Source organism: Lipotes vexillifer, unplaced genomic scaffold, assembly GCF_000442215.2.
Source record: "Lipotes vexillifer unplaced genomic scaffold, Lipotes_vexillifer_v1.1 scaffold410, whole genome shotgun sequence".
NCBI classification, from domain to species: Eukaryota; Metazoa; Chordata; class Mammalia; order Artiodactyla; family Lipotidae; genus Lipotes; species Lipotes vexillifer.
Window position 1 is genome coordinate 2,017,899 of NW_006794028.1, and position 25,624 is coordinate 2,043,522.

A 25,624-nucleotide genomic window follows, 5' to 3' on the forward strand; every position below is an offset into this window, starting at 1 on the left:
TAGGGAAAAGGGAAAGACGGATAAAAGAGGCAGATGGTAATTTGTGCTTTGAAGGAAGAGAATTGCAGAGGTAGAAGTGAGTGGGGAAGGGCGTTCTAGGCAGAGAAGGGCAGATACCAGGAAGAGGAAGGGCTCAAGGTCGGTTCCACGGGCCTCAGGGGGAGGAGAGGTGAGGCAGGGACCGCGAAGGGGGCCTGGGGGAGCGGGGGGCCGCATAAGGGCACCCCGAGATCACACGCGTTAGCAGGGGGGCTGTTCCACCCTGGTCTCAGAGTACCAGGTGAGGGCCCGGGCTTAGGGAGCCCACAGGCCGCGGCCAACCACAAACATGCCACCTGCGGCCTGTGGCATTTCAAAAAAAAACATTAAAATCGACAACATTAAACAAAATAGATCTTCACAGATACACGGGCATTTCTAGCTCCTTGTGGAAAGAACTGGAAAATCTGCTCACCCAGGCCTCCCAAGCTGGCATAGGCACCCTGAAGATAAGAAGCAGCAGCCCTCTGAGGGCAGGACAAATACCCTCCAGAGGACTCAGCACCCAACGCCCCTAGCATTCAACCCTGGGCCCACTTCACCTGACTGGGCGCCAGGGAACTGAGGCTGCAGCCCCTGCTGGGGGGACAGTGCAGGGGGTGGGATTTAAGTGTCCCCTGTTCACTTACTTAGCTACTGAGGTTGGGCCTGTTTCTTCATCAGTCTTAGTTTCCTTTTCTGTCAAATGGAGTGAATATCACCTACCTCTGTTTTGTCGGGCGGATGAAATGGGATAATTTAATAGTTAGCACAGTGCTTAGTGCAAAATACATCTTTAATAAGCGATGGCTGCTGCCACCATAACTGTGACAGGAAAACACTTCCTTCAGGGCCAGGAACTGCCAGGACGTTGCTTCCCACAGAAAGGCGCACTGGAACGCAGGTGTAAGGTGTTGAGCGCCCTGGCCCTTCCAAGTTACAAATTCCTGACCTGCTGTCATCGCACTTGACCAGCTGTGTGCTGCTCTGATGTGTCTTTACCTCTAGCATTAAAGAAACAGATGGGGCTTCCCTGGTGGCTCAGTGGTTAAGAATCCACCTGCCAATGCAGGGGACACAGGTTCGAGCCCTAGCCCGGGAAGATCCCACATGCCGTGGAGCAACTAAGCCCCTGCGCCACAACTACTGAGCCTGCACTCTAGAGCCCGTGAGCCACAACTACTGAGCCTGCGCTCTAGAGCCCACAAGCCACAACTACTGAGCCCACGAGCCACAACTACTGAAGCCCGCATGCCTAGAGCCCGTGCTCCACAACAAAAGAAGCCACTGCAATAAGCAGCCCGTGCACCGCAACAAAGAGGAGCCCCCGCTCGCCACAACTAGAGAAAGTCTGCGTGCAGCAACAAAGACCCAATGCAGCCAAAAATAAAATTAAATTAAAATTTTAAAAAAATAAAGTAATGGATGACACACGCACACAGGTATGTTAATGCAGGGATTAACATATTCAAATTCAACCAGCTCACTTGCTGTCATTCTGTTTTAGCACAAGTTTTCTTTCATACAACCAATTCAAAAATACCCAAACCGTCACTACAACACGCGCTCCCATGGAAGCCAAGGCTTACTACAAATCCAAAGAAATTAGCCTCCCGTGCATGGGTGGCACGGCTTTCAACATCTCTGGGTCTGGAGGAGTGTGAGGCTGTTGGAATATCTACCATAAGCCTGTCAGACAGCAGCTGAAATCCAGAAGATCATCTGACTCTACAGAGGACTGAGCCATTTTTTCTGAGCATGAATTAAACAGATGGCGTCCCCGTAAGTGCTTTTCCAGAACTGCCCCGGGAACAGCCTCAACGCTATAATTTTGCTAAGTGAAGTGACTAGAGTTTTGTGCTCGAGCATCAAACAGGAAGCACCACACATCTCCTATGACCAAATGGGCCACTGAAAGGCCACAGTACTCCAGAACAAAGTCCCCTCTAAAGGACTAACTTATTTCAAAGAGTAATAGTACAGAGGACATGTATATTCTCAAGTAATAGTCTACACATATAATAGCAGACATGTATATTACTTTTTTATCTTTAGGCACAAGAAAGAGATGTGCGTGGCTATGGGCCATTCTTTCCTAGAACTCTTAACACCAATGCCCTGTCAAACTTACCTTGGGGAAAGAACAGGGAGTCAAGCACTTAGAACTTAGCATGTGGTGCTGGTGGGCCAGGACCCTGTCCATCGGAACGTTCACATACAAGAAATGTAAGAGATAGACAGGGACATTTATAAAAGAAAGCTGCTTTTATAAAATTTGATCATTATTCTCTTTAAAGAAGCACAGTCATTAATTCAATTGCCATTTAACCAGAAGGAGAGTCCTCAGGTGTCATCTGCCTATTTTTGCTGCCCGGCATCCATCCACCCAACTCCAAACTTCCCACTGAAGAGCTGCTCCCATACATTCTCAGAGGGAACCTGTCCAGCTCTGTGTATGAACACAGACCCCAGCCAAGTACCTGCCTCGGTAACTGGGTTCAGGGTTCCAGGTGGCCCAGTCAGAACGAAGGAGATACAGAGTGAGACTTAAATTGGGGTTTATGGGAAAGAAGCATCTTATCCCCAGTGGACATGAGTGAGAGAAGACATAAGTGGGGCTGCTGCAGACATCTTTTGACTGTCAGGGTGAAATGTTTGAGAGTGATGTCAAAACAGAGCAACGGGAGGGGTGACGGAGAAAGAGAAACCACACCCTTGAAGACATCTACCCAAGACGTCTCCGTTACCTGGCCTCCAAATTCCCATTTCGGTGAAGACTGTTGGACTTGGATTTCTCTCATGTGTAACAGAAAGGGTCTAACTGTTCTATGTACATGAAGAGGCAGATCTAGGAAAGTAATGACATTCTGGGACTCCTCTAAGCCACGGGGCTTGACAGCAAAGCTCAGCACAAACACATTCGGTGTTGTCCAGCAGTGCCCAAACCTACCCTGGGCAAAAGCTCTTTCACCAGAGTAAATGCACCGTGGCAAAGCTAAGCCCAGGCAGGTCTCGAAATGCAGGGCAAGTTAAACAAAAAAGAGCTCTAACATGGGGAAGAAATGCAGAGGAAACAAAAGAAAGCAAGAGTTGGAGGAAAACTAATAAAGAGAGAGAAATTAAGGGGAGAAAGTGAGTTAATGGTGTCTATTGGTGAGGCATGGTCTAAGGAAGCGGGACTTATTGAAAACCCTATAGGCACTCTCTTTCATTCCTATCTGCACACTGTGTATTTTTAGTTTTTTAAGGCTCTGGATACGTGGTCTTATTCTAACTGGCATAACCGGCAAAAGCAGTTCAAGTACTTTCCTCAGGGAAAAGTGTAGTCCATTTATCTGGGAAAATAAACATTAAAAAGCCATGTAAATTTATTTGGGGATAAAATAGGAGGCGTGTTTTTCTTCCAAATTTAGTTTAAAAACACTACAGCTTTCAACTGAGGATTGTAGAATAACAGGACAGCTTTTCAAGCTGTGCTCTCATGTAATTATTTTGTCTGAAGAAAGCTGCCACCTTAGATGACTGAACTCATCAAACCACTGTAACAAAATGTCTCAGAGGCTGGAACTAAGATGGGGGTGGCAGACTGCTCTCTCCTCTTGGGTCTCCGTTGGCATGAGCGCTTTGCATGCTTGCTGGCTGGAGAAGGAGAATTTCGTTGTGTCTGTTTTGATTGGAACTTGGGTACCTGAGGGAGCCAGAGGAAGAGTGGAAGGCATGTGGGTGATGGAGGCGGTGCCTGTCTCCCCCCAGGACTGACTCTGGACCCGAGCAGGCTGCTTCAGGGTCGGTGCCCAGGTGGGGTGGTGAGGCCAGGAGAGCTATCACGTAGCGCACCCATCAGATCTACCATGACGGCTGACACCAGCATTCCTGAGAAGGTGAGAAGCAGCAGGGGTGACCAGAGGACACCCTAAAAGGCTGCCACATGCCAGAATCCCACCTGGAGGCCAGATTGCAGGGGCAAGAACAGACTTTGTTCTAGGCACACTGGAACAGGCATACCTGGTAAGGAAACTTTGACCTTAGGAAGGAACGCTGCACCGCAGAATCTGGAAGTAGGGTTCCTGTAACTCCCTTGCGTTACACGCCTCCCTTCTCCAGGCGTGAAGCCTAAGGCATCCCCGTGACATGACACAGGTCTCCATACATCCTCAAACAGGCGTACACACCTCTAGAGAAACGTACATGAAAAGCCTCCTCCCTTACTCAGAGCAAGCCCCTAAGGCACGGCCCTGTGGGTTACCCTCAAAGAATCTTGAAGTCCAGGACGAAGGATGAATTCGGTCCACCAATGATAAGATTTAGAGCTTGCCCAACGCCACCATTAATCCACGTATGTTCTGGATACGCAAGCGAATTCAGTATCAACTTAATTAACGTGATCAGGAAAGTTACTCAACGCACACTAAAGGAGAAGAGAAAGGAGGTTTAGATCATCTATCTACAAAAGAGCTTGTCGGCGCAGATGAGGACTAACCACATCTCTAGTCCGTTCCTTGAGAAAAATTTATTAACGCGTTCTTGAGCTGCATCACCACCTTTCCCATAATTGTGTACACAGGTTTCCCCTCTATTTATGCCTACGTGTTATATTCATTTTTGGAAGTGGCTACTATGAAAGTGGTTCTGTTTATTTTTCAATTATTCTACAATATCTGATTTTCTTTTTCTTTCACGTGAAACCCACATGCTTTGCCGCCTACAGACGGATTATCACATTCATTCTACACCAGGATCTTCACTTCATTTACACTCAGGGTCAGTTGCATGTAAGTTGCTGGGGGCAGCAACGCGACACCTTCCCCAACCTGAAAACAAGCCCCACTTACCCAGCGTGAGAGAAGCCGTCATAATTTGATGGCTGATGCTGGGAAGGGCCTTCTTTCTGATTTCCAGACTTTAAGTAACAGGATTTAATTTCCCCTGCAAAATTTCGGCAAAGAAGATTACACAGTTATTTGTATATGATCATTTCCGCGTATACTTTTTCCAAGTTAGAGGGGACTCATTTTGGACTATTTTAATGATAATTGTTGGTAGTCTAGGTCCATTCTTTGTATTTCTCCATAGAATGTGTAACTTAGCTAAGAAAATCGTGACGTACCTCTCTGATAATATGCTCAGACAAGTTTGACTCAGTTACTTATTTTTCATTGGAGTATAGTTGATTCACAGTGTTGTGTTAGTTTCAGGTGTACAGCAAAGTGATTCAGTTATACATATATATATATATACATTCTTTTTCAGATTCTCTTCCATTATAGCTTATTACAAGATATTGAATATAGTTCCCTGTGCTATACAGTAGCTCCTTGTTGTCTATCTATTTTATGTATAATAGTGTGTATCTGTTAATCCCAAACTCCCAATTTATCCCTCCCCACTTTTCCACTTTGGTAACCATAAGTTTGTTTTCTATGTCTGTGAGTTTGTTTCTGTCCATTTGTGCCATCTTTTAAGATTCCACATATAAGTGATATCACATGACTCAGTTACTTATTACTTAATTGCTTTCCATCGATTAATTTGTACCATTTCTAATCCCCTTCTGTATATTCTTTTCAATGCATTTCTTTTGTATATTCTCTTCACGTGTCAGGATGATCTGTATATGCTGTAACTGGGTTTTGTTTTGGTTTTTTTGTATCACGTGCAGAAGAGGCTTATTAAGTGTGTGGTTTTGATCGGTGGACCACAAGGGGCCATCCCAACCTTTGAATTTGCAGATGAGCATTGGCACAGGTGCTGACTGGTATGTCAGCCTGGTAATGAGGAAAAACAAGAGAGGGAATTAATTTGCGGAGTTAAATTAGCCTGCGAAAGTGGTTCAGGGTACTGAGGTGTGAAAAGCAGTTCACTTTGTAAATGTAAACCGTCTCTCCCCAGAAGAGGTTTTAGGCGTACTTTCTTCAGGTGACAGGGAAGCATAATTAACCTTGTCTGTTATGAGCAGCTGCAATGTAGTCTGCAGTGCTGGACCTCAACTTCAAGGTTGTACCCCCAAAAGAAACATTCACTATGACAACCACGGCCCCTCTGGAGGCTTTGATAGAAGTGCTACTGTCGTTCTTCATCATGTAAAAGTCTCTTTGTATTTCTGCAGATGCAGAAGCACTTCAAACTATAAACTGCTGATCTATATACAGAGGGTAATATATCATTTATTATCCAAACCAGGATCCTTGTGAGAGTAGAATAATAAGTTTATATTGATCTACAGGGGACTTAACCCAAGACCCGACCTACAAAAACTAAGACCTATATCCCTTATCTAAGGAACCTTGAATTTGCCTTTTAATGGTTCTTCCTTCCTTTCCTTCTTTCTCTTTCTTTCTTTCTTTTTCTTTCTTCCTTCTGTCCTTCCTTTCTATTACTTTTTAAAATCTTTTTTATAACAAGGTATTAAAAATATATCAGGGGGGCCTCCCTGGTGGCGCAGTGGTTGAGAGTCCGCCTGCCGATGCAGGGGATACGGGTTCGTGCCCCGGTCCGGGAGGATCCCACATGCCGCGGAGCGGCTGGGCCCGTGAGCCATGGGCGCTGAGCTTGCGCATCCGGCAACGGGAAAGGCCACGACAGTGAGAGGCCCACATATCGCAAAAAAAAAAAAAAAAAAATATATCAGGGTCAGATTTTCAACATATAGCCAATGAATATTTCTTAGGAACTGGGCATTACCTTCCCAAAGTTTACAACTGTGAGGGAGAAAATGTTACTAATCAAATTATTATAAGTCAATAAACAATTAGAAGCTGTAACAGTCTCAAAGAAGGAAAAGGATAGGGTGTTAGGAAAGCAAAAGAGCAGAGGAACCTGATTAAACCTGGGAAATCCAGGAAAGGTTTTCCTGAAGAACTTTCTTTAGAACTGAGATCCGAAGGATAAATGGCACAACGTGGGCACAGGGACACGGTATGTGCAAAGGCCCTGAGGCAGGAGGGCGCACACTCTGTTCTAAGAACATTATGTGTGAACAAGCAGAACTAAGCCTTCCTCTTCCAGTCTAGTACAGGTATCCCCCGCTTTTTGTAAGTTCGCTTTACACCACCTCATTTTTTACGAAAGACCTACCTTAGTACATGTTTTTGCTAACTGAAAGAAATCCGAAAATTTTTTCTGCTTCTAAAAGGCTAAAAGTGAAAAGAGAATTCAGCGTTTGTTTTGCAGTGAGTTATACAGCCAGCGCACACCCCAAGCAATAAGAGTAGCATCACCAAGCTCCCTCCCCAGGAACTATACCCAGTATCTCAGCATCAAGCTGCCATAGCTTTGAATTAGGACCCTCTGTGTCTTATATTGATGTATTTTTTGCACCCTTAGGTAACTGCCTCTTTGCTTTATACCATTTCAGTTTAGGAAAGATCTTGTAGGACCACTCTACTCTTCAGATAGAGGGAAAACCTGTCCTCAGGCTAAGAGACCACATGGGACCTTGAGAAAGCTGCCAGCCTTCCCCCTTCTACGTCATGAGTAAAGAGCTCTAAAGACTTACCATGTTCATCGATAAAGACATGCATCGCATCCATCTCATCTTGCACAGATGTTTCAGGTCCACTGATGACTTGCAACACAGAACTATCTTGTTGGGAAGTTACCCTGTAGATTATCTGCCTTTGTCTACTGCCCTGGAAACTTAACATACATAAAAATTTCAAAAACAATGGGGAACGCCTCCTCACCCTTAAGAAAGCATTAAAAGAAGCAGCCAGTAAATGAGGCTACACCAGCATGAAGCTATATACATAAGTTATCCTTACAGGGTTGGGATCTTGGCAGGCTCAGTGAGCCCGGGGCTGGTGCTGGTGTGCTCTTGACTTTGCACGTCTGGTTTTCCTTGCTTGGCGTTGGGTCCACTGGGTTTCTCACTCTCTAGGATTTCCTCCTTTTTCTCCTGGGAACAGTTATCTGAAAAACATTGCTTTATGTGTTAACATAATATTAAATAAGAAATTAAGGTGAAAATACTTGGAAACAAGTTACCAAAACTGAAGCAAGAAGAGACAGAAAATCTAAATAGCTCCTATGAATTCAGAATAAATAGATTTAAAATAAATTAAATACATTTTATTTAGATAAATTTTCATTTTACTAATTATGAAAGTACCTAAATATTTTTGAAAAACAGAAGTGTGTATGTGTCAGAGACATGTTATTTAGACATCTACAAATACCATCACTTTACATATGGGTTCAAGGACTCCCTTGTAATACTCCAGTGACCACTGGCTTACCCAGTTGAAAATCACCCTTTTGGCTAACTTAGTCCTGAAAGGTTCATAACTCATACATGAACAGCATCGATGAAAAAAATTGCATAAATACCCTGGCGATTTTGGAGTAAAGTCTCATTTTGCATTTTAAAAGCTTATCAGTCTTTCCTTCTCACTCATTCTCAAAATCTAAATTTTCAAGCTGAAGGAAGAATTGGACTCTTCATAAAGTAGATGCTCATTAAGTAGAGCTGACTTTGAACCACACCTTGGCACTATGGAGGACTCAGTGAGATACTATGCCTACACCTTACCCTGAGAATATTTTAAGATGAATTAGAATTCCAAGATCAATAGGTATATATCGGGTTTTTGAATTTTTAGAATCCTCTTTAAATAATGGACCAGAACAAGGGTCTTAGTTTACACCATTATGCAAAGTGGAATGACCCCTGAGGGTCAGCCGTCCTTATCTAAAGACACACCCAATGGCCTCTTTTAAGGTCACAAGGTCCTCTGTATTCCCATGACCAAATAGCTATCTTCTTCTGCATAAATTTTTGCCTGAGAGAAGAACACGATTGAGTGGTTTGAACCTACAGGCTCTTTCAAGACATGCCATTCAGAAAGCCCACCAAGATCTGTCTCAAAAGGTGAAGTGGGGTCTAAATCACATCATCATGTATACAACAAAGTTTTTCATCCTTGGACTTGAAGTACTTAGAGAAACACTGCTGGCTTCCAAGTGAGTCCTGAAGATAAATATTCCCAGTGCATCTGTGAAACAATTAGAATTTCTTTGGTACAAAAATGTTTGCCTTTCATTTGACAGCTTGTCAGGATAGACGTTTTCACATTTTTCAAGAAACACATTTGTGAGAAAGTGCTATCATAACAAATAGCTTTAGCCAGTGATCACGTCACGTAAAAACTGCAGGGAGGCATGTTTAGACAGCTCTACCTTTTGACACTACATGTATGTGGACTCATCCATTCACTTCGCTTTTAATACCTTAGTCTCTCCTTCCCTTAAATGGGCACATTACATATGTCAACCTATGGGTTATTTTTTTCTTTTTCCCTTTAAAAATACACGTTTATAGGAATTCTCTGTTTCTAAAAATAACACACATGAATGCCATGTAATTTAAAACTAGAGAAAAGGAAAAAAACCTTAAATTACTCTTAACCCCACCATGCTGATACAGGAGCCAATATGATACATATCAGACCAGTATTTTTTTACAGGCATCATTTTTTTTTCAAAATTTAAGTCATAATCCAGATGTTGATTTATAACAGTTCTATTTGACTTAAAGTATTGTAAATATTTAATGACATTAGACATTCTCCTACATCATCTACATCATCTAAAAATGGAAGTTATATAATATTACATTAATATAATTTACTAAACTAAATAGAACAGTTAGAAAACAAATGTTGTTTTATAGCTGTTCTATTTATCCTAAAGTATTATAAATATTTAATTACATGAGATATTCTTCTATATTAACCAAAAACTGAAGTATATACTACATTTAAAAGTATAATTTATTAAACTAGACCCCTACTGTTATAAATTTAGGGTCTTTCAATTTTTCTATACTACAGATAATTCTTCAATAATCATCTTCACGTGCATCATGATTATTTTCTTAGAAAGTCTAGAAGAAACTGAACATACGAATGGATAATAGCCAGACAATATATATAAATACAGAACTCTGACCTACAATCTACAGCAACCAGCCCAGAAAACCAACCCATAATCTACAGTAACCAGCCAGGAAACCAATACACTATGTACAAGTCAGACTTGCAGGAAATCAGACCACTATTTCTAGCAAACAGCTCAGAAAGCCAAATAATAACCCCTATAACAATCAGTCCCAAATGGCCAGGACTTGAATAATAACAGAGCTTCCCTAATTTTTGCCCCTGATTCCAACCAGAGAAATCCAACCAATCAGAAGGAGCCAAATATGCTCCCCTAACCAATCACATAGGGTGTTCTAATTACCCCACCTCCAGCTTCCCCAGGCCAACAGCCTGCAATCACACCCAAAGCCTTCCTTTCTTCCACTACAAAGCTTTCCCACTCCTCTGCCTGCCTTGGAGTTGCTGCCAAAATGCTGGTGGCTGACTCTCGCTGTAGCAAGCTCTGAATAATAGCCTTACTTCTTCTCATTTGAGCAGTCTTTGTTTATTTCCACAAAGTAAAATAAAGCTGTATCAAAAGAAAACAAAAACATGGCTTTAAAGGCTGTTGATAAGGGTGTGGTTTTCCATAACCTCAAATTCTACAATATCCCCAAGACCTAAAGATAATTCAAAGGCCTTTGTGGAGATGACCTGGGTTGGAAATAAGAGCACCATAGAGGGCTTCCGTGGTGGCACAGTGGTTAAGAATCCACCTGCCAACACAGGGAACACGAGTTCGAGCCCAGGCCCGGGAAGATCCCACATGCCGTGGAGCAACTAATCCCGTGCGCCACAACTACTGAGCCTGCGCTCTAGAGCCCGTGAGCCACAACTACTGAGCCCACATGCCACAACTACTGAGCCCATGCACCTAGAGCCCATGCTCCGCAACAAGAGAAGCCACTGCAATGAGAAGCCCGCGCACCAAAGCCAAGAGTAGCCCCTACTCACCGTAACAAGAGAAAGCCCGCACGCAGCAACAAAGACCCAATGTAGCCAAAAATAAATAAATTTATTTAAAAAAGAAAAAAAGAGTACCATAAGATACCTGGACAACCACATGTAAAAGAAAAAGATTAGAACATTTCTTCACACCATATGCAAAAATAAGCTCAAAATGGATTAAAGACCTAAATGTAAGATCAAAAAACAAAATACTCCCAGAAGAAAACATAGGCAGAACACTCTTTGACATAAATCGTAGTATTATTGTTTGCATCTGTTTCCTAAGGCAAAGGAAACAAAAGCAAAAACAAACAAATGGGACTAATTAAACTTAAAAGCTTTTGTACAGCAAAGGAAACCATTGTCAAAACAAACAGACAACCTAATGACTGGGAGAAAATATTTGCAAATAATATGACCAATAAGGAGTTAATATCCAAAATATATAAACAGTTCATACAAATCAATATCAAGAAAACAAATCAACCCGATTCAAAAAATGGGCAGAAGACATGAATAGACATTTTTCTAAAGAAGACATAAAGATGGCCAACAGGCACATGAAAAGATGCTCAACATTGCCAATCATCAGAGAAATGCAAATCAAAACCACAATGAGACGTTACCTCACACCTGTCAGAATGGCCATCATCAAAAAGTCTACAGATAATACATGTTGTTGAGGATATGGAGAAAACGGAACCCTAGTAATTGTTGGTGGTAATGTAAACTGGTACAGCCACTATGGAGAGCAGTATGGAAATTCCTCAAAAACCTGAAAATAGAACCACCATATGATCCAGCAATCCCACTCCTGGGTATATATCTGAAGAAAACGAAAACACTAATTTGAAAAGGTATTCACAGCACCAGTGTCTACAACAGCCAAGATATGTAAGCAACCTAAGTGTCCATCAACAGGTGAATGGATAAAGAAGATGTGGCACAGCTATTTACAATGGAACACTACTCAGCCATAAAAAGGAATGAACTTTTGCCATTTGCAACAAAATGGATGGACTTGTAGTTATTATGCTTAGTGAAACAAGTCAGACAGAGGAAGACAAATACTGTATGTTATCACATATATGTGGAATCTAAAAAATAAAACTAGTGAATATAACAAAACAGAAACGGACTCACAGATATAGAGAACAAGCTAGTGGTGACCAGTGGGGAGAGGGAGGGGGGGAGGGGCAAGACAGGGGTAGGGGGTTAAGAGGTACAAACTACTATGTTTAAAATAAATAAGCTACAAGGATATATTGTAAAGCTCAGGGAATATAGCCAATATTTTATAATAACTTTAAATGAAGTACAATCTTTAAAAATTGTAAATCACTGTTAGATACCGGAAATAAATATAATATTGTAAATCAACTATATTTCAATAAAAAAAAATAGGAGGCAGGAGAGTAATTCCCAGGACAATAAGAAGAGTAAATGTTTGGTAATTTTAAAAAATTAAATTAAAAAAAAAACTCTGTCCCTGCCTGGAACAGGTATATGATCCAGTCCATCTCCTCCCTCCCTGTTGTACCTGCAAGTTCCCAACAACCAAGCCTGTTCCCTTCCATAGAAAACCTCATAGCATCCACATCTCTTTGCACACCCCCTAGGTTTCCAACTCAACCCTGTTCTGATTGAACGTGGCTGGCTGAAATGTTTAAGAGCAGAAACTTAAGTAGACAGACCAAATAAACCTCACATATAGCCTGAGGGGAAACTCAGACTAGAAGGCTGAAATTGATCAAGTAGCAAGACTTTTCACATATTTTCTTACTTGAATCATCACGGTAAATCTGTAACGTATTATTATTCCTGCTTTACTGAAGCTACTGTGACTCAGATGGATATGGTGAGTTGTCCAAGCTCACCCCGCTGGATGGCAAAACCAAAATTTGGCCCTGGGCTGTCAAGTTCCAAACCCAGAGCTCTGTCCTCCCCACACACAGCTTCCCGGAAAGAAACACATCATCCAGATCAGCATTACCTAATGCAGTAGCCAGTAGCCACATGTGGCTACTTAAATGAAGTAAAATTCAATAAAATTAAAAATTCCATTTCTCAGCTGCACAATCCCCATTTCAAGTATTTAATAGCTACATGTGGCCAGTACCTGCTGTCCTGGACAGCAGATACGGGATAATTCCATCACTGCAGAAAGTTCTATTAGACAGTGCTGGTCAAGATGTGTGAATCTTTATATTAATTAGATGGTGAGAATCCAAATCTTGTATCAAAAAGTGTCTAGTATCTCAAAGTAACCACTGCTTTCTTGTACTGCATGTGTCTGTTATAAAGTTTAGCTGAACCTTTCCTGTTCTTGTTACTCCATATGCAAAATCTTGGATACACAGACATAGTAACACGGAGAATGCATTCACTCTACATAACTTAAATACTCAGACTTAATGAATTTTTAGGCAAGACTGGACACAAGCAGGTCAAGCCTTTTGGCAGAGCAACAGAAAGACAAAAGAAAAAAGAGCAAATCGCTGGGAGCTGCCTGCATAGAGCCAAAGGGTCCCCCTGACCGGCCCAAAGAGCAGAGAACAGGCAGCACAGCAAAGGGACAATCACAGCACGAAGATATGCTACTGCCATGTGAACCACAACTTCCTGCAAGCAATCCTACCATATAGATTTGCTCTCAGAGATCTAGGCAGAAATGATGTACTCAAAAATCAGAGAAGTATGGACATTTCAGGTTAAAAGACTTTGGGACTTCCCTGGTGGCGCAGTGGTTAAGAATCCGCCTGCCAATGCAGGGGACACGGGTTCGAGCCCTGGTCCAGGAAGATCCCACATGCCGTGGAACAACGAAGCCTGCGTGCCACAACTAGTGAGCCCACGTGCCACAACTACTGAATCCCGTGCGCCTAGAGCCCGTGCTCCGCAACAAGAGAAGCCACCGCAGTAAGAAGCCCGTGCACTGAAATGAAGAGTAGTCCCCGCTTGCTGCAACTAGAGAAAGCCCGCATGCAGCAACGAAGACCCAACGCAGCCAAAAATAAAATTAATTAATTAATTAAAAATAAATAAATAAAGTTAAGACTTTGTAAAAACTCTAGTCCATGGGACTTCCCTGGCGGTCCAGTGGTTAGGACTCAGCACTTTCACTGCCTTGGCCCCAGGTTCAATCCCTGGTCGGGGAACTAAGATTCCACAACCCATGTGGAGTGGCCACAAAAAAAAAAAAAAAACTCTAGTCCAGTAACATCCTTTGCCTGGGAGGAAACTGAGCCCAGAGATATTAAGAGAATGAATCTTCTATTCATACAGGAAATATAGTTTATTATTTATGAGTGTTGACTCTGTAGCCAGACTGCCTGGAATCAAAGCTGAGTTGTAGACTTACTAGGCTAACTTGGGAAAGGTAGTGAAAACCAGCTGCAAAAAAGGAATAACAGGACCCATAACGCAAGGTTACACGAAGACTAAATGAGTGAAAGTGAAACTAACTGTATAATATATTGCTCAAACTGGGAACCCTTTTGAGAGTGAAAGGCAGCGTTATTAATAATTATGTTGGCAAAACACATGTTAATGAGGGCCATTTTGGACAAAGCACCACGGATGGTCACCCGTGTTAATATCTGTAAAATCCTTAGGATGGTGCCGGCGTAAATTAAGAGCTGTGTGTTTGTTATAATTATGTTTACAACTTGGGGTAATCAGAGAATTCAGCACAGAGGATTATATAATGGAATTCAACAGAAAAGTGGATTCCTTTCATAGAAATTTGCTTTACAATCAGCTTTCCCAGAATGCATCTATTCTATTTTTTTCATACCTTTACTTTTTAATTTATTTTTTTTTAAGTCTTATTGAATTTGTTACAATATTGCTTCTGTTTTATGTTTTGGTTTTTTTTGGCCACGAGTCACATGGGATCGTAGCTCCCCAACCAGGGATCGAACGTGCACCCCCTGCATTGGGAGGCGAAGTCTCAACCACTGGACCGCCAGGAAAGTTCCACATCTATTCCATTAAGGAAGAGCTACCTTCAGGGGTCTTGTCACCATGGTGAAATATAACTGCTCATTTCCTTAGAAATAAACGTTCTTGCCTAGGGAAGCCAAATCTTTATTACTATGCCTTAAATTTCCTGGTGGAATAAGCCAGGTTTAATCCATGCTCATCACACAGCTTAGTTTTGATACACTCAGCAAATATCAGTGACGACACCAAGCACCCAACAATTACACAACAGTTATCCCACTGTTTGCAAAATCAAATCACAGAAGCCCGCACCTCCAGGAAGCCCGCTGTCTTTGCTCTGCTCTGCCGGCTCATTCTTTTGGTTGGATACCACCACCTTGGAAGTATTCATTGATTCTAACAGGGAGACAAATTCCAGGAAGTTGGATTCATTTGGTATTTGTCCTTCCTTGGCCTCCAGGTCAGATTTGGAAGTTGGCATTGTTTGTTCTTTATCGTTAATAACTTCTGTGGAACTTTTGCTCAAGAAGACGTCTGTCCCGCTGTCTACACTGAGGACTTGGGAGTGTCTCTTTTCCTGGCTGGTCCTACAAGATGATGGGTCAAGGTTAGCCTGGACTTCCATGCCCCCCTCAGACTCGGAGACCACATCAGGCGTGGGTGACGGGGTTTTACAGGGGTCTCCTGGGGAAGGACTGTGGTCCTGTGTGGCATCGCCCCCGTCCCCAGATTCATAGCCAGAACATGGATTGGAAGACGCCTCCACCATCAATCTCTCCGGCGTCCTGTCACTTCCATTGCCTTCGGGACAAACCATGCCTCCTCCACCCTCAGACAGCTCAAGGGTGATGATGGGAATTCTCATCTGTTTCTCAGGACCAGCGGCCCCTGGGGGAACTGGCTCGGCATCACACGTGAAGCCGGTTGCCTCAGTACCAACCACCTTCAGGTGAAGAGAACTTTCCAAGTCTGTCATGGAGTTGGGGGTACTGCTCATGGTGATGACAATCTTAATGGGCTCGTGCAGACTCAGCAGGTCTCCAGGTTGAGAAGTATCTATAAGAGTGACAGCGACCTCATTATCTGAGTCATCCACATCCTGGCTCAAGGGTGGGTGCACCTGCTGGGAAACCTGCTCCCGCCCAGGTTTGGCGATGACGGTGTTACACTGAGGGCAGCTACTGCTCAGGCTGTCCTGAGGCGACTTGCTTTGCAACTGTTCCCTGATGGAGGCATAATTCCCAGGTTCTGGAATCAGGACGGAATTCTCACTCCCCCAAGGCTGGAAAGAGACATCTGTCTCCAGTAAGTCGGACTGAGACAAAGACAGGTAGGGCACCTTCTTCATGGCTTTTTTCTCCACCAAGCCACCCTCGGATCTGTGGCAGAAGGGGGGCTGCCCCTGGACCCCTTTTTCCTTCCCTTTATCACTGATGCAAGTTTCTGCCACGACTGGTTTCACTGCTATTGCTGACGTGGTCATGGTTTCCGGCACGTGCCCTTTAGAAGCAGGTAAGCTTTCCGTTTTCATCCCAGCTGCTGTAGATGACACTGGTGCTACGGGTTGGTCATCTGACACAATGACACCTGAAATCAACAACAACAGCAACTTGATTCACATCCAGAATGGATGAATTATGTCATGGAGCAAGACCGAATAATAGCAAACTAAAAATAACACCAGCAACAAATGTGATTAGCTGCTTAGTCTAAAAACAGCACCTCTGCTGTGAAACTGTTCTTAAAATCTCTATATTTAAAACAAAATTCAGGCTTGTAGCTTTCCCTCTTTTGTGGGCTTGGGAGGCAGACTAGTATGATTTAAACAACATATTTGCAGTCAGAAAGGTCCTGGCTCTGCTATTTACTAGCTACGTTATATTGGGCAAATTACTTAATCCTTCTCAACCAAGGCAGGGAGGGTCCAAAATATTGATATATAAGGCTTGACAAGCAAAAGCAACTTGGATTTTATGCTAAGAATAATGTGAACTCAGCAGACGTTTTTCAATGCAGAGGAAGGAAGGGGTTCATTCAGGCCTCCAAAAGTTCTTTTCTAAGCCTTCTGAAGACAATCAAGACAATAAAATGGGAGGAGGAACCACGATGGCGGAGTAGAAGGACGTGCTCACACTCCCTCTTGCGAGAACTCCAGAATCACAACTAGCTGCTGGACAATCATTGACAGGAAGATACTGGAACTCACCTAAAAAGACACCGCACATCCAAAGACAAAGGAGAAGCCACAATGAGACGGTAGGAGGGGCGCAATCACAGTAAAATCAAATCTCATAACTGGTGGGTGGGTGACTCACAGACTGGCGAACACTTATACCAAAGAAGTCCACCCACTGGAGTGAAGGTTCTGAGCCCCACGTCAGGCTTCACAACCTGGGGGTCCGGCAACGGGAGGAGGAATTCCTAGAGAATCAGACTTTGAAGCCTAGTGGGAATTGACTGCAGGACTCTGACAGGACTGGGGGAAACAGAGACCCCATTCTTGGAGGGCACACAAAGAGGTGGGCTCATCAGGACCCAGGGGAAGGAGCAGTGACCCCAGGGGAGACTGAACCCGACCTACCTGCTAGTGCTGGAGGGTCTCCTGCAGAGGCGGGGGTTGGCTCTGTTTCACCGTGGGGACAAGGACAGTGGCAGCAGAACTTTTGGAAGGTACTCCTTGGCGAGAGCGCCCCCAGAGTCTGTCACTAGCCCCACCAAAGAGCCCATGTAGACTCCAGTGTTGGGTTGCCTCAGGCAAAACAATGAACAGGGAGGGAACCCAGCCCCACCCATCAACAGTAAAGTGGATTAAAGTTTTATTGAGTTCTGCCCACCACAGCAACAGTCAGCTCTACCCACCACCAGAGCCTCTCATCAAGCCTCTTAGATAGCCTCATCCACCAGAAGGCAAAGAGCAAAAGCAAGAAAAACTACAATCCTGCAGCCTGTGGAACAAAAACCACATTCACAGAAATATAAACAAGATGAAAAGGCAGAGGACTATATACCAGATGAAGGAACAAGATAAAACCCCAGAAAAACAACTAAATGAAGTGGAGATAGGCAACCTTCCAGAAAAAGAACTCAGAATAATGATAGTGAAGATGATCCCGGACCTCAGAATAAGAATGGAGGCAAAGATTGAGAAGATGCAAGAAATTTTTAACAGACCTAGAAGAATTAAGAACAAACAGAGATGAACAATACAATAACTGAAATGAAAACTACACTAGAAGGAATCAATAGCAGAATAACTGAGGCAGAAGAACGGATAAGTGACCTGGAAGACAGAATGGTGGAATTCACTGCTGTAGAACAGAATAAAGAAAAAAGAATGAAAAGAAATGAAGACAGCCTAAGAGACCTCTGGGACAACGTTAAACGCAACAACATTTGCATCATAGGGGTCCCAGAAGGAGAAGAGAGAGAGAAAGGATCCGAGAAAATATTTGGAGAGATTATAGTCGAAAACTTCCCTAACATGGGAAAGGAAATGGTCACCCAAGTCCAGGAAGCGCAGCGATTCCCATACAGGATAAACCCAAGGAGAAACACACCAACACACATATTAATCAGATTGGCAAAAACTAAAGACAAAGAAAACTTACTGAAAGCAGCAAGGGAAAAACGACAAATAACATACAAGGGAACTCCCATAAGGTTAACAGCTGATTTCCCAGCAGAAACTCTACAAGCCAGAAGGGAGTGGCATGATATACTTAAAGTGATGAAAGGGAAGAACCTACAACCAAGATTACTCTACCCAGCAAGGATCTCGTTCAGATTTGATGGAGAAATCAAAAGCTTTACAGACAAGCAAAAGCTAAGAGAATTCAGCACCACCAACCCAGCTCTACAACAAATGCTAAAGGAACTTCTCTAAGTGAGAAACACAAGAGAAGAACAGGACCTACAAAAACAAACCCAAAACAATGAAGAAAACGGTCAAAGGAACATACATATTGATAATTACCTTAAACGTGAATGGATTAAATGCTCCAACCAAAAGACACAGGCTCGCTGAAGGGATACAAAAACAAGATCCATATAGATGCTGTCTACAAGAGACCCACTTCAGACCTAGGGACACATACAGACTGAAACTGAGGGGATGGAAAATGATATTCCATGCAAATGGAAATCAAAAGAAAGCTGGAGTAGCTATACTCATATCAGATAAAACAGACTTTAAAATAAAGAATATTACAAGAGACAAGGAAGGACACTACGTAATGATCAAGGGATCAATCCAAGAAGAAGATATAACAATTATAAATATATATGCACCCAACATAGGAGCACCTCGAAACATAAGGCAACTGCTAACAGCTAGAAAAGAGGAAATCGACAGTAACACAATAATAGTGGGGGACTTTAACACCTCACTTACAGCAATGGACAGATCATCCAAAATGAAAATAAATAAGGAAACAGAAGCTTTAAATGACACAACAGACCAGATAGATTTAACTGATATTTATAGGACATTCCATCCAAAAACAGCAGATTACACTTTCTTCTCAAGTGCTCATGGAACATTCTCCAGGATATATCACATCTTGGGTCACAAATCAAGCCTCAGTAAATTTTAGAAAATTGAAATCATATCAAGCATCTTTTCTGACCACAACTCTATGAGATTAGAAATGAATTACAGGGAAAAAAACATAAAAAACACAAACACATTAAGGCTAAACAATATGTTACTAAATAACCAAGAGATCACTGAAGAAATCAAAGAGGAAATCAAAAAATACCTAGAGAAAAATGACAATGAAAACACAGTGATCCAAAACCTACGGGATGCAGCAAAAGCAGTTCTAAGAGGGAAGTTTATAGCTATACAAGCCTACCTAAAGAAACAAGAAAAATCTCAAATAAATAATCCAACCTTACACCTAAAGGAACTAGAGAAAGAAGAACAAACAAAACCCAAAGTTAGCAGAAGTAAAGAAATCATGAAGATCAGAGCAGAAGTAAATGAAATAGAAACAAAGAAAACAATAGCAAAGAGCAATACAACTAAAAACTGGTTCTTTGAGAAGATAAACAAAATTGATAAACCATTAGCCAGACTCATCAAGAAAAAGAGGGAGAGGACTCAAAGCAATAAAATTAGAAATGAAAAAGGAGAAGTTACAACAGACACCACAGAAATACAAAGCATCCTAAGAGACTACTACAAGCAGCTCTATGCCAATAAAATGGACAACCTGGAAGGAATGGACAAATTCTTAGAAAGGTATAAACTTCCAAGACTGAACCAGGAAGAAACAGAAAATATGAACAGACCAACCACAAGTAATGAAATTGAAACTGTGATTAAAAAATCTTCCAACAAACAACAGTACAGGACCAGATGGCTTCACAGGTGAATTCTATCAAATATTTAGAGAAGAGCTAACACCCATCCTTCTCAAACTCTTCCAAAAATTGCAGAGGAAAGAACACTCCCAAACTCATTCTCTGAGGCCACCATCACCCTGATAACAAAACCAGACAAAGATACTACAAAAAAAGAAAATTACAGACCAATATCACTGATGAATATAGATGCAAAAATCCTCAACAAAACACTAGCAAACAGAATCCAACAATACATTAAAAGGATCGTACACCACGATCAAGTGGGATTATCCCAGAGATGCAAGGATTCTTCGATATATGCAAATCAGTCAATGTGATACACCATATTAACAAACTGAAGAATAAAAACCCTATATGATCATCTCAATAGATGCAGAAAAAACTTTGACAAAATTCAGCACCCATTTATGATAAAAAACTCTCCAGAGGGCTTCCCTGGTGGCGCAGTGGTTGAGAGTCCGCCTGCCGATGCAGGGGACACGGGTTCGTGCCCCGGTCCGGGAAGATCCCACGTGCCGCGGAGCGGCTGGGCCCGTGAGCCATGGCCGCTGAGCCTGCGCGTCCGGAGCCTGTGCTCCGCAACGGGAGAGGCCACAACAGTGAGAGGCCCACGTACCACAAAAAAAAAAAAAAAAAAAAAAAAAGAAAAACCTCCAGAAAGTGGGCACAGAGGGAACTTGCCTCAACATAATAAAGTCCACATACGACAAACCGACAGCAAACATTATTCTCAATGGTGAAAAACTGAAAGCATTTCCTCTAAGATCAGGAACAAGACAAGGATGTCCACTCTCACCCCTATTATTCAACATAGTTTTGGAAGTCCTAGCCACGGCAATCAGAGAAGAAAAAGAAATAAAAGGAATACAAATTGGAAAAGAAGAAGTAAAACTGTCACTGTTTGCAGGTGACATGATACTATACATAGAGAATCCTGAAAACGCCTCCAAAAAACTACTAGAGCTAATCAATGAATTTGGTAAAGTAGCAGAATACAAAATTAATGCACAGAAATCTCTTGCATTCCTATACACTAATGATGAAAAATCTGAAAGAGAAATTATGGAAACAGTCCCACTTACCACTGCAACAAAAAGAATAAAATACTTAGGAATAAACCTACCTAGGGAGACAAAAGACCTGTATGCAGAAAACACTGATGAAAGAAATTAAAGATGATACCAACAGACGGACTGATATACCATGTTCTTGGACTGGAAGAAACAATACTGTGAAAATGACTATACTACCCAAAGCAATCTAAAGAGTCAATGCAATCCCTATCAAATAACCAATGGCATTTTTTACAGAACGAGAATAAATCATCTTAAAATTTGTATGGAGACACAAAAGACCCCGAATAGCCAAAGCAGTCTTGAGGGAAAAAAACTGAGCTGGAGGAATTAGACTCCCTGACTTCCGACTATACTACAAAGCTACAGTAATCAAGACAATATGGTACTGGCACAAAAACAGAAACATAGATCAATGGAACAAGATAGCCCAGAGATAAACCCACGCACCTATGTTCAACTAATCTATGACAAAGGAGACAAAGATATACAATGGAGAAAAGACAGTCTCTTCAGTAAGTGGTGCTGGGAAAACTGGACAGCTACATGTAAAAGAATGAAATTAGAATACTCCCTAACACCATACACAAAAATAAACTCAAAATGGATTCGAGACCTAAATGTAAGACCGGACACTATACAACTCTTAGAGGAAAACATAGGAAGAACACTCTGACATAAACCACAGCAAGATCTTTTTTGATCCACCTTCTAGAGTAATGGAAATAAAAACAAAAATAAACAAATGGGACCTAATGAAATTTCAAAGCTTTTGCACAGCAAAGGAAACCATAAACAAGACGAAAAGACAACCCTCAGAATGGGAGAAAATATTTGCAAACAAATCAACGGACAAAGGATTAATCTCCAAAATATATAAACAGCTCATGCAGCTCAATATTAAAAAAACAAACAACCCAATCCAAAAATGGGCAGAAGACCTAAATAGACATTTCTCCAAAGAAAACATACAGATGGCCAAGAAGCACATGAAAAGCTGCTCAACATCACTAATTATTAGAGAAATGCAAATCGAAACTACAATGAGGTATCACCTCACACCAGTGAGAATGGGCATCATCAGAAAATCTACAAACAACAAATGCTGGAGAGGGTGTGGAGGAAAGGGAACCCTCCTACACTGTTGGTGGGAATGCAAATTGATACAGCCACTATGGAGAACAATATGGAGGTTCCTTAAAAAACTAAAAATAGAATTACCATATGATCCAGTAATCCTACTACTGGGCATATGCCCAGAGAAAACCGTAATTCAAAAAGACACATGCACCCCAATGTTCGCTGCAGCACTATTTACAATAGCCAGGTCATGGAAGCAGCCTAAATGCCCACTGCCAGACCAATGGATAAAGAAGTTGTGGTACATATATACAATGGAATATTACTCAGCCATAAAAAGGAACGAAATTGAGTCATTTATTGAGACGTGGACGGATCTAGAGACTGTCATACAGAGTGAAGTAAGTCAGAAAGAGAAAAACAAATATCGTATATTAACACATGTATTTGGAACCTAGAAAAATGGTACAGATGAGCCAGTTTGCGGGGCAGAAGTTGAGACACAGATGTAGAGAACAGACATATGGACACCAAGACCGGAAAACCACAGTGGGGTGGGGATGGTGGTGTGCTGAATTGGGCGATTGGGATTGACATGTATACACTGATGTGTATAAAATTGATGACTGATAAGAACCTGCAGTACAAACAAACAAACAAACAAACAAAAAAACAACTAATACTAAACTTTCTTTTGATTATTTGTATGGAAATATGTTAATATAAATGTTTCAGACATTACATGAAATTTCTAAAAATCTTATATGTTCTGGTATAATGTTATAAGTCATAATTCTAGTTATTACTTTAAAATATATATCTCAGAAATAACTAAAAAAAGAAGACAATAAAATGAAATCTTAGTAAAAAAGTAAAACAAATATTTGTGGTGGGAGGGTTAAAAGAAAATTTCAGGAACAAAATTTGTAACTTGACAGAAATGCATATACACAGAATGCAATGTCATTTCCTCCATCATTTTTCAGTGTAAGTACTATAATAAAAAGTATACTGTGTCGATGATGAATTTATCCTATTTTATATCTGCTATTATGAGTTGTATGAAAGGAGTCACAGACTGGAGAAAGGACAATGAAATATAATCAGTACAATATCACAGTCTGAACGTAGACATGATATACAAATTCTGATAAGAAATAATGAAAATGAAGAGCTAAAGAAATGAAGGTAAAACATAACTGCAATCTTGGGTACAGTTCTAATTCTGAATGAATTCACTGGCATTCTGCTCTATGAAAATTATTTTTCGCTTCACTGAAGATAATGCTGTGAATAAATATTAAACGATGAGAATAAGCACTCTACCTTTGAGATCTTCCACTGTTTCCTGTGCTGGCAGCTCCTAAATAAATTAAAGAACAAAAATCAATCAATAAAAAAAAAAAAAATCAGTCAATATGACTCAGCTCCCTGCCAACTTCCAGGCAGTCAGCAGCCACTGTTCCTCTCAATGGCACATGGGAAAGACACAACAGAGTGTCAAAGATGGACACAAAAATATCTAGAGAGTAGACATCCAACCAAGCCCACAATGCTGTGAGAAAAGGGAGTTTGGTAATTAAGAAAGTAAGGAGAAAAAATAATGGGCTACTTCAGACTATAGTGAATAGAGCCCAAGAAAGTGAATCTAGAATAAAGGTGATTTAAGTATGATTTCATGTGGAGTGGTGGAGTGGATTCCAGAGAAAGGCATTGCAAATACGATGATTGAGATGAATGACAGACAGGACCAGGGAGAGGGCAGTGAAGGTGTGCTTATGGGTTCTTCTGGCCGTGGTGCAGTCCTGGCAGGGCAGGCAGACTGCAGAGAAGGCCGGTGGGTGTGCTTGGAACAGGTGACTGGGTGTTTATGTCATGGTCCATGTGCTCCCCTCAGGTCATTGCCACCCAAAGGCCAATATTTACAACCAGTGCACCTAAGTTGCAGTCACCACCATTGCACACTTACATGATCAACACTCCAGCAGCATGAGGAGAGTGAAACAGAAAACAGACCACTAACCAGGAGCCCAGATGAATGATGAGAGTTTATGCTCTGTCCTCTGGAGCTGCCGTGGACGGGAGGCGTGGAGAGGGTTCGACTGGCCTCTTCCTTTTTGCCGTTGTTAATCCGCCCATTATTGCTAAGCCACCATGAGAAACACAGGGGCAGTGATATTATCAAATAAAACTATGGCTCTTTTGACATTAGTCCTCAAACAATTTTTTTTCCTTGATTCCACTTTGTCCAATTCATGGTATACACAATGGAATATTACTCAGCCATAAAAAAAGAAAGAAAGAATGCCATCTGCAGCAACATGAATGGACCTGGAGATTATCGTACTAAGTAAGTCAGACAGAGAAAGACAAATACCATATGGTATCACTTATATGTGGAATCTATGATATGACACAAATGAACTTATATACAAAACAGAAACAGACTCACAGACTTAGAAAACAAACTTATGGTTACCAAAGGGGAAAAGGAGGGGGAGGGATAAATTAGGAATTTGGGAGTCACATATACACACTACCATGTCTAAAAGAGATAGACAACAGGGACCTACTGGATAGCACAGGGAATTATACTCAATATTTTGTAATAACCTATATGGGAAAAGAATCTGAAAAAGAATGTATATATATATATATATATATATATATATATATATACACATACACACACACACACATAACTGAATCACTTTGTTGTTGTACACCTGAAACTAACACAACATTGTAAGTCAACTATATTTCAATTAAAAAATATATATGTACAAAAATGGGGAAGAATTCACGGTATACAAATTTTATTTTCAAAAGCTAATAAACATTACTTTAAAATAAGACATGCTCTCTTAAGGAACTATCAGAAATAAGACCAAGAACAGTGATGAATGCTCACTTGAGAATTACTCTTAATATTTTAGTTCTATGCAATGTATTACTTTTATATTAACAAACACAAATGTTCTTTCTGAAAATACTCTGGCGTGCACTAAGCATTGAGATGATGAGATAAAAATACTGAAGTGAAATATTCTGCTACGCTAAGCCTAATGCAAATGAATTTCAGAGCATGGTATAAGGTCATATTAAATAGTCAGTTAAACCATCTGGATTATCAACGGTAAGGCATTATCATAAAATGCCTATCAACTTAGGCATTATTTTTATGCCTAAGCATATGTTTAAATATAAGAAAAATGCACATATTTGTGTCTGCCTCTCCTGGCATATTTTCACAAACAACTCATACATGAGAAAAATTAT

The 25,624-nt window shown here is 41.4% G+C and overlaps 1 protein-coding gene across 1 annotated transcript in view; it reads right to left on the reverse strand.

Moving 5' to 3' along the window:
- PCNX2 (pecanex 2) overlaps positions 1-25,624 on the reverse strand; it is a 277,088-nt gene that overhangs the window by 233,749 nt on the left and 17,715 nt on the right. The window contains exons 3-8 of the mRNA XM_007466993.1: positions 24,369-24,489; positions 23,672-23,708; positions 15,138-16,412; positions 7,779-7,926; positions 7,514-7,653; positions 4,851-4,944 (exon numbers count right to left, since the gene is read on the reverse strand). Of these exons, the coding sequence (XP_007467055.1) occupies positions 4,851-4,944; positions 7,514-7,653; positions 7,779-7,926; positions 15,138-16,412; positions 23,672-23,708; positions 24,369-24,489 (1,815 nt within the window). The remainder of the gene's footprint in view (positions 1-4,850; positions 4,945-7,513; positions 7,654-7,778; positions 7,927-15,137; positions 16,413-23,671; positions 23,709-24,368; positions 24,490-25,624) is intronic.